This window comes from Xylocopa sonorina, chromosome 10 (genome assembly GCF_050948175.1).
Source record: "Xylocopa sonorina isolate GNS202 chromosome 10, iyXylSono1_principal, whole genome shotgun sequence".
In the NCBI taxonomy this organism is placed as follows: Eukaryota; Metazoa; Arthropoda; class Insecta; order Hymenoptera; family Apidae; genus Xylocopa; species Xylocopa sonorina.
Window position 1 is genome coordinate 8785787 of NC_135202.1, and position 12847 is coordinate 8798633.

The following is a 12847-nucleotide window of genomic DNA, read 5'->3' on the forward strand; positions in this document are numbered from 1 at the left end:
GAATTACGATTGTGCTGCTAAAAAAAATTGTATCCATGCACAACACATAGAAATCTAGGGAAACAGTGCTTCCATCATTTTAGATAGTCAGAAGTTACCAGACAATTCGTGGGATTGTCGTAGTTTGAAATTTTTGCCATGCTCTTGAATTGTACATTACTTCTAAGTATAAATAAGAAATTTTTATGTTGCTGACGAATGTTAATTCCACAGAATGTGTAAGATTCATGAATTACAAATTATTAAATAACATATTAAGATTTATAAATTTATTTTTTAACGTTATATTACCCTTACAAATTTCAATTTTCTGTCAATTTAATCAGCAGAGGTTAATGAATTGAGTTATATCGTAAGCAATGATGTTAGTACATCAAGAAAGATCCCGCAAACAACATCGAAACTTGGCTTATATCTTGTAGGAATAACAGGTAGTGAAATAAAGAATAAATTATGCATACCAATTTTAAAGGCAATACATTTGTCTTATGTTTTTTTCAGGAGGTGTTGCAACTGCTATCAGTGTGATATGCATTTCATTCGTCAGTCCAGCATTTCGCAAAATATGTTTACCTTATGTACCAGCAACAACTCAACAAGTACATAATGTTTTGCAAGCTTTAAACGGATATTCAGGATCCTTAATCGATCTTGGAAGTGGAGATGGACGCATAGTAAATATTGCATTTGCATAAAGTAGTATTTGGAGGCCCGAGAATCCTAGTAAAAGAAGTTAAGCAATTAGTTGAAGGGAAAGGAATGGTTTTAAAAGTCAAAATGTGTTATATTTGACATGTTCTATCATGATTCCCAGTCCTTCATTCATAAAATATTAACTGAAATGTCAATGTAAAAGTATGATTTTATAATTAGGTTTTTGCAGCAGCGAAAGCAGGATTCAAAGCTCATGGCATTGAGCTGAATCCTTGGTTGGTATGGTATTCTAGAGTGAAAGCTATAATTATAGGGTCATCATCACAGACAAGATTTATTAAACAAAATTTATGGAAACACAATTTGAACAAATACGATAATATTGTTTTATTTGGTGTTGATCAGATGGTAAATTCTATTGATTACTTATACATTATTGTTTACTTAGACAATATGCTTAATGCAGTATTATGTTTTCAGATGAAAGATGTTGAAACAAAATTCATGAAGGAGTTGCATAAAGATTGTGTTATTATTGCTTGTAGATTTCCACTTCCTACTATGAATGCAATTAAAACAATTGGAGAAGGTGTTGATACTGTTTGGGTATATAAGATAACAAAAGATTTTAAATAATATAATTAATCATGAATTTTGATACCTTTCTAAGTACTGTAAATATCAATTAGTTACAAATAAGTTATACTAAATAAACCATGCCATATATTACAATCATATATTTTTGATGAATTAACAGATAAATAAATTTCTTTTGTTTTATGGAATTAATGAAATTAACCATTACAACTTTTGTGAAAAAATACTAAACATCTTGATGACAGTTATATGCCATCTTATTAATATATTATACTAACTTCTCTTACATTCATATAAGCATGATTATATTCATTCACACATTCTTATTAACATAACCATTTGTCTTTTAATTATATTATGATACTAGGAAAAAATTGTGCAGGAAATATTGTACACAAAATTTCAGATCGAACACACCTAAAACTCTGTAATGAAAAATTGGGCTATTAAATTTAAAAATCCAACTACTGGTATGCTTGTATGTAAAAGTAAAGAATATATTGACAACTTTTTCTGTTGCTTTAAAATTGCCAAGTACAATAGACTTGGTAACGTAAAAACGTAAATAAAACCACTCAAAGCGCCTGTGTATCGTACTATTGTACCGATATACGGCACAAATACTCCAAATAAAATGCATATGGATACTAAAACAACGTTAATGACGATAACATAGCCTATGTTAAATTTTTTACATAATGATGTGAGTAACTGAACACGTAACATGTACGCAAGTAATGGATATACTGTCATTAATTGAAAAAGAAGAACAATTCGAGCACCTACTGTTAAAACACTCCATTTTTGAAAATTATTCAACAAATTCTGTAAAACGAAAATAACAAAGTTAGTATACTATGTTATTGGTACTTTGCTTATAAACTTTGATATTTTACTTACATCTTCGATACATGTCTTGCTTAATGGAAAACATATATAAAATACTATACCCACTACAATATAAGTTAATGTAACAAGAAGATATGCAATTGAGAGATCTCTTCCCTGCAATCCAAGAGTAACATCTTTTAATAATGTGACCAAATTTTGAAAAAAAATGAAACAAAGCTACTTACATTCTTACTTTGATCACGATTGCTCTGCATTATACTAATTATAATGTTATGAATAAAAAATGATAATGCTAACATTCCAGAAAGTGCAGGAAATGAGGATTTCAATCTCCAACTAGTATTCCATTCAATATCATTCATATTGATACCCCATGATGATGATTTGATCAACACAAAGATAATCAAATAAATGACTGACATAGTTCCTACGAGTATAAAATTTGTACAATTTGAAAAACAAGATACTAATTTAAATTTATCAATTATCAGGTAGAAGACGAATCAGTTATATGACCTAAAAAAATGTTAACATTTGCAAATAATTTTCATGCAATATAGTTATGTGAAAAAGAAATAAACATTTTGTACTTACCAAGAGAATTAAATTTTGTAAAGAAAGTAGGACTACTGAAGTTCAAAAATGGAAATATTAATAAACCAAGAAAAATGGGTACTGTTTTATATAAATCCCACAAGGGTCCCAATAAATTATATGTATAATCATGAATTATTAAATTGGTACTATTATAGATCATTTTCTTTGGGCACAATACTATATTTAAGGTAAATAACATTTGTTAATATTTCAATGTATGTATAATATACATATTTTACAAATAAAATACACTCACCTTCTGGTGGATAAGAAGTACTACCATTCACAGCATATTCAGATACTTTCACTATACTATCTACCAAAATAAAATCATATTTTTTATAACTTATAATGTATTTTAAATAAAATTAGTGATAAAAATCCAAACTACTTACCATATATGAAATTTACGGAATTGTATAAAAAGTTAGACATTAGTATCCAGTAAGCAATTGTAGCACCCAAAAGAACAGTAATGCTAAAAATTTTGGCAATATATTCTGCCCACTTATTAAGATATATCTGACATAATTCAATTACTTCTATGCTATTTTGTCCACCTAAAAGATTAAATTACCATAAACATATATCTGATTTAATGAGTAAATACGTAAAGTATAGATAAATTCAGAAAATAAATATTTTTTACCATGATATTTGTGTACAAGTAAGAGGCAATAAGCTGTGTATAAACACAAACCACTCATTACAAGTAGTAAAATAATACCAGGGAAAAAACCAGCCATTTGAATGCCCCATGGTATTGTCAGTAAAGAAGAACCTAATATTGTGTTCCATATTGAAAATCTATAACAATATAACAATAACAAATTTATAATAATAACAATTTTCATTTATTTAAATTCGTTCATGTAAAATGTACAAGAAAAGAAAGTAATTAAAAATAGAAACGGAAATAAAAATATACCATTTATTTTTTTATTTGATCTAATTTGTAAATTTTTATTGAAAATTAAAAATTGAATGTGCGCATTTTGGTGTTCATCAGTAACACCTCGCGCGGTTTCTTTGTAGGTGCTAGCTAGGACGTTGACCTTTCGGGTGGTCGTCTGTTGCCCAGGCAACCGACAGAGCACTAACCCCTTCTAATGTGAATATACTGTGCAGTCGTCACAACCACCCGATGGTGGTCGAAACGTGAGTGATCGGTACTCATATTCATTTTATACTCATTCGTTTTCACCTCTTAAAATCATGCATTTATGAATTTTCTGTATTTTTTAGTTTTCCAAATGAAAAAAAGCAACTTATCAACATGTATCATTTAAAATCTTTATATTTTATATTATTGATGCGCCAAGTGTATGCTTTTAAGATGTGAAAACGAATGACTATGTATGTATCCAATTTTTATACGATAATTAACGACATCGTACAAATGATAGTGAAATTTAATATTACAAAAACATTTTAACATCCTCTGAGATTCAATTTTAATGGAATATCGACGAACGAAATTTCGACTTAAATATAGGTAAGTAGATTTTATACAACACATTATTCTATAACAATGGAACTTGAATTTTTATAAATTTTGCATATATATAATACTTGTGTAGCGTTTATGTCTGAATTATCTTAATAGTTTAAAGGTATAGAAAGTTCTGTTATCATCAAAGCAACAAATCTTTTTCATATCACATATCACATATGAGAGGTGAAAGATGAGGAAAATGATATACATATAACTAAAGGAATGAGGCTATCAATCTGTTACATTGAAAGTGCATACAAGCGTTTCTGATGCAAGATTTCATTTTGATCTCGTCACCGTCCTACTGAAAATATAACTATCAAGAGATAACAAAAAATTTATGAATGTGATTAAATTCTTGAACGCTTTACTAAGAGAACTGACCCAGAACCCTTTCTTGATGATAACATGATAGCTGATAATAATTTATAATTAATAGTATGTTACGTCATTGCTGCTAAATTTAATATTGTATGTACAACAGGAAATAACAACAGCTTTAGCAATAACTTTTGTTTGATTATCAATGATCGTAGAAAATAATAGTGTCCTCGGAACATCTTTGTATAATATAGTATATCTAAATAATGTTGATAGGTATCGATAAAAAAATATTGTTACTTACATTGTAACTAAAGAGTTTTGTTTTGATTTCCTATCCTTACACAAAGGTTCTGTAGATGCCTGTTGTAACGAATAAGACTTAGATAAAAATTTATTTATACAATTATTCAAGAATGACTATTTGCCATTTGGCTTATATCTTTCATTATTAAATACCTATGTCAAGTAAAAACGAAAAAAATCATATTAAAATACATAAAAAACAATTACTTTGAATTTAATTATTAGTTGGTATTACTTCTCCATATCAGTAAGCTCTATTGAATCTTGATAAATATAAATACTATAATGAAATATCAAATTTTTTATATTGGTATTCTTACCAGATTAGGATTATGGATTTCATAACATCTGTCTTGTGTTACATTTAATGATGATGTTCTTAATGCTAGAGATGCAACTATAGTATGACCTTCAGTAAGGGGTGGTGGTCTCTTTGGTATTACAGTAACATTAGAATGTAGGCTACAAACTTCTAGACTACCATACCTATAAAAATGTATCTCCGATAAGCAATTGTTATTGATAATGATATTAATGTTGATGCTTAGCAGAAATGGTAAAGCTGTTTTATATAATAAACAGGAGTGTTAATTAATGAATAATAGAAAAAATTAGTACCTGAAACAATTGTTTGTAGTAGCATATTCTGAGTCACTGGTCTCAGAATCCTGAAATATAACAGACTCTACACTAGTATGAGATTCTGATGAAATTAAAGGTGCACTCTCAGACTCACTTTCATGTTTCCAATTATTCTTAGACTTATACATATTAAATTTCATGACTGCGCATACTATATAAATAGAATTATTAAAATAAAAAAACTGTTTATTTTTATATATAAATTTTAGATAATATAAAAAATTACTTACCAGGTATTTTATATACAAATCTAATTTTACGTGATAGGTTTCACAATGTTTTTAAAACGGATGAATTATTACCCGCTACAAATTTTAACTCAATAGTTTAATAAGTGGAAATGAAATTTTCTGTATAGATTGTCATTTATATAATGTTTTTAGATAATTTTCATAGATATGATCATAGAAATGACTGAAAATCGTAAATCACTTTACGTTTTCGCTTTGTAATTTAAAAAATTAATTTATCTTTTATTTTTAATATATTTATTTTGTATATTATTTTGTATATTATATTACTATTCGAGAATGCATAAGAAATTCTAACATTTTCTAGACGCACACACTTTCACGATTGAAACTTCAGGATAACTGTTGTTAAAACAACTAAGCGTCTGTTTTGTAAACCCGCGTACTTATATCGGGGATCCTTGACATCACAGCTCCCTCCACCTCATTTTTCTCCATTATACTGATTGTCATAATAATCGGCGATTGTATACGCGTGCGTGCAATTTTTACTTGAATTTTTTCGTTTATATTTTCGAACAGTTTGGATAAAAGAAATACCAAGACATACCTATGTCGAATAACAGATAAAGAAGAGTTCAAATATCGCGATACATTTTTTCATATAGAAACGTATCCGATTCCTTCTGTGATTTTTTTTTACTCCACTTTTGATTTTCTTTTCGCTCACGTATTATGGTTTTTGAAAAATCAGCAATTTAGTATCCATAAGTTCCTTATGAAGCATCGATATAACAAGTAATGCTAAATGAACCGAGTTTCTTGTAGATAACAGCAATTTTAGAGGAAGTTTGTACGCTAAACGTATTTGTTTAAGTCTTTCGTGTGATAAAAGAAGTTTACTTAAACATTTTTCCTAATCTGCTTACTGCGATTCGTAACAAATGGAAGCTATACTACAAAAATCAATAAGTTGAATAGTATAAATTAGGATCATTGATATTTCGCTATAAAATATTTTATTACCAATATTTACCAGTGTAAGGATATTTTTGTATAGCGTTCAAAAGGTTTATGTATCTTCACAGAGCCATATGATTATATGGTCGTTAATAAAACGCGCGGGCGCAATGTTTCAAGATGGTGACCCATGCCCTTGTGTGTCATTGGTAGACAAAGTTCAGTCTGCTAGCAAGCATTGTGGATGCGAACGTGTTATGAAATTACCGAAACCTAGTTTTCATTATTGTCTCGGCTACGTTACGAAACGGTTATTGTTTGTTTCAGTTATTATCGTCTTTAGCTTAATATTTGAGACATGTCGGCCACTGTGACTAGCAAGATTATAGAAACCCGGGTATACGAGGGCCAAAAGCCGGGTACATCCGGATTGCGAAAAGCCGTGCGTGTTTTTATGCAAGAACATTATACGGAAAATTTCATCCAAGCAATACTGCAAGCTCTTGGAGAACAATTGCCTGGTAGTATATTGGTTGTCGGTGGTGACGGAAGATACTACGGAAAAGAAGCGGTTGGAAAAATTATTAGGATCGCTGCAGCCAATGGAGTAAGCTATTCATATTTGATTTATTTCAATTTAAAATACGAAGCACTTTATCATGTTTACGCTAGAACTACCGATGATTTATTTATATGAATAAAATAGCTTATTTTAGAAAAGAGTGATTTGAGCAAAGCAAAATTTCAGAAACTAAGATGTAATAGTAATAAAGTGTGAATTTCATTAAAACCTATTAGGTAAAGAAATTAATAATTGGCCAAAGTGGGATACTTTCAACTCCAGCTGTGTCTACTATAATAAGAAAATACAAGACACAAGGAGGGATTGTTCTAACTGCATCTCATAATCCTGGTGGACCAGATGCTGATTTTGGAATCAAGTTCAATTGTGAGAATGGTGGTCCTGCTCCAGATCATGTTACAAACAAGATTTACGAGATTACTAAAACGCTCAAGACTTATAAAATTGCTCCTGATGTAAATGTAGATATAGACAAGATACAGAATACTACAATTCAGGTGGATGGAAATCCATTTACAATAGATGTAATAGATTCTGTGAACGATTACATAGAACACATGAAAAATATCTTTGACTTTTCTAGTATTAAAACATTGCTGCAAGGAAGCAATGCTCGACCTCCTTTTAATGTTCTTATCAATGCAATGAATGGAGGTATGTTCAATTAATATTAATGTACACTATTGGACAAAAGTTTAGAATTAGTATTAGTACTTCCAAGACACATAATTTTATAATAAAGTTTTTAACCAAATAAATGCAGAAAGTAATGTCAAAATTTTGGCTTGTAATAATGTTCTAGTTACTGGACCATACATAAGACGAATATTTAGTACTGAATTAGGTGTTGGTGATTCTAGTATTGTTAATGCAACTCCATTGGAAGATTTTGGTGGATTACATCCAGATCCAAATTTAACATATGCCAAAGATTTAGTAAATGCTATGAAAAATGGTCCTTATGATTTTGGTGCTGCTTTTGATGGAGATGGAGACAGAAATATGGTAAACAAGATATGAAAAATTCTTAATCATATCATTAATAAATACACAAAGAAGATGTAAATATATATTTAATGTCATTGCAGATATTAGGCAAGAAGGCTTTCTTTGTCACACCTTCTGATTCATTAGCTGTATTAGCTGCTAACTTAAACTCAATACCATATTTTAAAAAAACTGGTGTTAAGGGATATGCCAGATCTATGCCAACAGGTGCTGCAGTAGATAGAGTGGCAGCAAAAAATGGTATTAAACTGTATGAAGTACCTACAGGCTGGAAATATTTTGGTATATGTTGCTACCATTTTTACAATGTACTACAGATGTACTATTTTGTTATATTAATTTATTACTTATTATAATTGTGTTATTAGGCAACTTAATGGATGCTGGTCATCTGTCACTTTGTGGTGAGGAAAGTTTTGGCACTGGTTCTGATCATATCCGTGAAAAAGATGGAATATGGGCTTGTCTTGCATGGCTCAGTGTAATTGCAAGTCTTGAAACATCTGTAGAGGAGATATTATTAAAGCATTGGCAGACATATGGACGAAATTTTTTCACAAGGTAGTGTATTAAAGATAGATTGATACTTAATTTTTAAATTATGAAAATTTAAGCCCAAATTTGTCTGTACAGGTATGACTATGAAAATTGTGATTCTGAAGCAGCAAACAAAATGATGCAGCATATAGAATCAGAAATACAAAAGCCTGGTTTTGTGGGTTCAAAATTAACATCTGAAGGTAAAACATATATTGTAAAATTAGGTGACAATTATTCATATGTAGACCCTGTGGATGGAAGTCAAGCTAGTAAACAGGTATTGTATAACTTAGTAAATTCTATGATACATAAGAATGTGATATGTGACATGTATTTCTATTCAACTTTAAATGACAGGGATTGAGAATTATATTTCAAGATGGTTCTCGTATTATTTACCGTTTATCTGGCACGGGAAGTTCTGGCGCTACTATACGTGTATATATTGATAGCTATGAAGATGATCCAATATGTTTAAATAAAGATGCTCAAGAAGTTCTTAAACCATTGGTAACTATCGCATTGGAGATAAGTAAATTACGTGAATTTACTGGTCGCGATACACCAACCGTGATTACATAATATATAGGTTCTTCATCATTAATAATTACTTTATTCAAAATGTGAGAAAATGAAAAATAGAAACGAAATTGTTTTATATTACCGTTTGAAGTAACATTAGTTGCAATTAATTCTAGGAATTCAATTCTAAGGAGGAGGGTTCAGGATTAGTCTAATTTCTCGCATAAAAATAATATTTAAACTTTTATTTCACATTTACTGTATAAATAAACAAAACTATGCAAAAATATATATTAACCAAAGTATAGCATATTGAAATATTATATAAAACATTTCTAACAAAAGGCAATTTTTGGTGCGATAACTATATAAAAAGAAGTATGGGCTTATGCAACCCTTTTCCTTCAGCTCTTGTCTGATAGCTCAAAGAGAGTTTTCCTAGGATTAATAAGTGACAAATTATTACATAAATACATATAGTATGTATGGAATACAAGTTCGATAAAATTCTTATTAAAATTGTACAATATACAAATAATGTTTAGTAAATTCAATGAATATTTGTATAATTTCTGAATTAAATACTTGAATATTAATCGTAGTAACGGAAGTTGTCTAATGATAAAAAGAGTCACAGTCATGTGTTAGTAACATTAAGTAATTCGAATGTCATGTACATTAAACATTAGGTAATTTTACAAAATATTGAACATGTTATGATAACGAACATTTGCGTATTTCATACAGTTTTCAGATTCACAAGGTTCCTATTTAATTATAAAACTCTTACTCTGATATGGCTATTACATTAAAAAACAGTTTTGGTAGAATAAAGAATAATCGAAATATAAATTTTTATATAAAATTGAGTAGCAAAATCTAAGATCACGCGCATCTTTATACGTGGAACTATTTGCCAAAGGTGTTCAAGCATGCATAAAGATGGAAATAGTTTAACCCTTCGGTGTTGGTATAATCATCTGAATATTGAGATTTTAAAACTCAATAATTTTTTTAAATATAATTATTTTATGTGTCAAAGAAAAAAAGGAAGATAATATTGAGTACACTGTTGCGTAATTGAATTCCTAATTCAGAACCATAAAACTATGTGTGTATATATAAAACGCCGTGCTATATTTATCGAAGGGTTAACAAAAAATAAGTATAATTTCAATTGTAATTGAAAGTAGTATCTCACACTATTGATCTTTGACAATTTTTTAATTTAATCATATCTTTATTAAGATGAAAATTTTTTGCTTGCTTTAATGAGATAATGAAGTTTGTTATAAATTTCATGATATTTATAAAATTCGAAAATGAATATTTATGTAAAATACTTTATTTAAAAGCAATCGTACTCGATGTAAGTTACTATCAAAGTTTGTAAATAATTGTAAAATGTTTATTTTTATAATCAAAAAAGGTTTTTTTAAACAAAACATCTTGAGAACATATGTAACTGTTTTCGTTGTTTTAAAAAAGCAAAATGATTTATCAAATTTATAAAATATTTTCTATATAAAAGAACAAATTAATAAAAGAATTGAATATTAATAAATAGATCTTCAAGAAAATTTTCTATTTATAGATATTTAATTTTATAGATATAACAATTTCTTACGATTGGAAAATGTTAGTAGTTTTTTATGTTGTTGCTGTATATTATTACTTGCCATTTTTTATATTGATAAATAATTTCAAACATCATATATTCATTTAGTTTTATCTTCTACTTATCTATATAGTCATAAACAAAATAACTATATACATTTATATACATTTGTTTCTTGCATTTTTTAATTATAAAACGAAATACAAATTGATAAATTAAACAGAAGCAGGAATGGATGTAGAAAGTGTTATTTCAAATTTCCAAAAATCATGAAAGAAAACATATTTCGGTATCATGATTCATTGAAATTTGAAATTATGAATATATTAATATATAGATTGAGAGTTCTTACTAATAAGATATTCGGTACATTCTGTATATATTTATATATTAACATTTCGTATAATTTGAATGTTAGCATGTTAATAATACATGAAATATGTATATATATAATTTACAATAGAGGATGAGGAAATGTATAAAATTCAAATATATATTAAACAATTTTTATATGACTCGTTACATTTTATAATTTTGTGAAATATGCCGAATATCTTATTAAAATTAATTGATAGAATAGGATACACTTAAAAATTTGTAAAAGTAAAAACAATAATAAGATTGTGAAAGTATAAGCGATTAAAGCAAAGTGAAAAAAAATTACGACAAAATTGATTGGTATATATAATAAAATTTTTAATTGATATTTAAGAAGTATTACGAATATTGTCATATGAAAATACAATTTTTTGTATGCATTACTTCGATTAATGTAACACTTTGGAGTATTTGATGGAAATGAAAAGCAGAAATCAAAAATACTGTAAACATCTAATTTTTCAGAAAGTTTAGTTTACATGAATATATCAGATGTTCATAACACACCATTCATCTTAGTTACATTTATTCTCATTTGCACATAAAGATTTAAATAATGGCAGTATGCAGCAATAGGAATTTGTTGGAAAGGAATGTATTTTATAGAAATGAAATTATGACATTGTATTGGTGAAAATTTTGAACACATAATTGCAGTACTTTTGAAAGAATTTCAAGAAGAAATTTTGTAAATAGTTGAAGGAAGGGAGGATACTTGGGGACCTGAGTCGACGCAACACTCGTTCAATTTCATAGTTATGTCATTAAAAACTATAAAAAAGAAGATAATCCGTTTATTCTGAAAAGCCTTAGTTTTACTATTCATTTATGAATAGATGTATTGGCTAATAGTAAAGTATAACGCATTAAAATATGAAAAAGAAGAATTTAAAAACAAACTCTATAAACACACGAATTAATCAACAGATTCATCTAAATAAATGGGTTATTTTTTTTTAATGATTTTTTATGATGTAACGTGAACTTACAACGTGGTAATGTGTCATAGAGACCAGCAATGACTGCCGATTTTAATGTAAAACTATTAACATGTAACATGTGTATCATATTGAATACTAATTATTCATTGTAGGTATATGAATGAGTGGTTCTCTATAAACACGTGATCTTAGATTTTATACATGAAGCAATCGAAAATATAAATAATATTTAAGTAATTTTTTAATTATTCTAACACTCAAATATGTTTTTATTAAAAGAAAATAGTACAATTATAAAACAAATGTTGTCAAATTAAGTACATTCGTTTTATTTTGAAACAACTGGAAAAACCATATCAGAGATATATTATACAATAGTATTTAATTTAATAGACAACTAATTAGTTTTACAAATATTATATAATGAAATACGTGCGCTGTTCGTTGTTAAAACGAAATTTCCGGAGAATTTATTAAATCATAGATACTTTAAATTGGATTATTTGAATAAAATGTAAATGTGTTTGTAATGGAATACATTTAAAATTTCATAATTTGTACATGAGAAAGCCCATATGATTTTTAATAAACCGATCACTACTATAAAAAAATATTCTGTTATTATATAAAGTCTCTCAACAA

At 27.9% G+C, this 12847-nt stretch overlaps 3 protein-coding genes across 5 annotated transcripts; 2 read left to right on the top strand and 1 right to left on the bottom strand.

Annotated features, from left to right (window-relative positions):
- The first annotated feature begins 72 nt into the window (after positions 1-72).
- On the top strand, positions 73-1439 carry LOC143427980 (ATP synthase subunit C lysine N-methyltransferase). Of its 2 annotated transcripts, none has more exons than XM_076902525.1 (5): positions 73-218; positions 327-431; positions 502-674; positions 874-1062; positions 1135-1439. In XM_076902525.1, exons 1-5 carry the CDS (start codon positions 215-217, stop codon positions 1288-1290), a joined length of 627 nt encoding a protein of 208 aa, XP_076758640.1. In that variant the 5' UTR covers positions 73-214; the 3' UTR covers positions 1291-1439. The 2 variants fall into 2 exon arrangements, with proteins under 2 accessions (XP_076758640.1, XP_076758639.1); XM_076902524.1 differs by having other exon boundaries at positions 124-151.
- A 63-nt stretch (positions 1440-1502) lies between these two features.
- Positions 1503-5604, bottom strand: LOC143427984 (neutral amino acid transporter 9). The gene is made up of 10 exons (XM_076902530.1): positions 5441-5604; positions 5143-5308; positions 4821-4879; positions 3350-3507; positions 3096-3260; positions 2957-3016; positions 2698-2877; positions 2328-2530; positions 2152-2256; positions 1503-2076 (listed from the first exon to the last, which is right to left on the bottom strand). The coding sequence occupies exons 1-10, from the start codon at positions 5602-5604 to the stop codon at positions 1669-1671; spliced, it is 1668 nt and encodes a 555-aa protein (XP_076758645.1). The 3' UTR covers positions 1503-1668.
- Positions 5605-6788: 1184 nt separating this feature from the next.
- Positions 6789-12816, top strand: Pgm1 (phosphoglucose mutase 1). 2 transcript variants are annotated; one of them, XM_076902528.1, is made up of 8 exons: positions 6789-7222; positions 7414-7852; positions 8001-8203; positions 8287-8488; positions 8575-8767; positions 8840-9023; positions 9104-9369; positions 9445-12816. In XM_076902528.1, the coding sequence occupies exons 1-7, from the start codon at positions 6974-6976 to the stop codon at positions 9326-9328; spliced, it is 1695 nt and encodes a 564-aa protein (XP_076758643.1). In that variant the 5' UTR covers positions 6789-6973; the 3' UTR covers positions 9329-9369; positions 9445-12816. The 2 variants fall into 2 exon arrangements, with proteins under 2 accessions (XP_076758643.1, XP_076758642.1); XM_076902527.1 differs by having other exon boundaries at positions 6790-7222; positions 9104-12816.
- The last annotated feature ends 31 nt before the right edge of the window (positions 12817-12847 follow it).

Excerpts from the sequence above, each read along its gene's own strand:
- LOC143427980 (XM_076902524.1), top strand. Across the intron at positions 675-873 it reads GAAGTGGAGATGGACGCATA|GTTTTTGCAGCAGCGAAAGC; the intron begins GTAAATATTGCA and ends TTTTATAATTAG. Across the intron at positions 1,063-1,134 it reads TATTTGGTGTTGATCAGATG|ATGAAAGATGTTGAAACAAA; the intron begins GTAAATTCTATT and ends TTATGTTTTCAG.
- LOC143427984 (XM_076902530.1), bottom strand. The coding sequence starts at position 5,604 with ATGAAATTTAATATGTATAAGTCTAAGAATAATTGGAAACATGAAAGT. Across the intron at positions 4,880-5,142 it reads AAATCCATAATCCTAATCTG|GCATCTACAGAACCTTTGTG; the intron begins GTAAGAATACCA and ends TCGTTACAACAG. Across the intron at positions 3,261-3,349 it reads ACTTGTACACAAATATCATG|GTGGACAAAATAGCATAGAA; the intron begins GTAAAAAATATT and ends TTAATCTTTTAG.
- Pgm1 (XM_076902528.1), top strand. The coding sequence starts at position 6,974 with ATGTCGGCCACTGTGACTAGCAAGATTATAGAAACCCGGGTATACGAG. Across the intron at positions 7,223-7,413 it reads GGATCGCTGCAGCCAATGGA|GTAAAGAAATTAATAATTGG; the intron begins GTAAGCTATTCA and ends AAAACCTATTAG. Across the intron at positions 8,489-8,574 it reads TACAGGCTGGAAATATTTTG|GCAACTTAATGGATGCTGGT; the intron begins GTATATGTTGCT and ends TTGTGTTATTAG.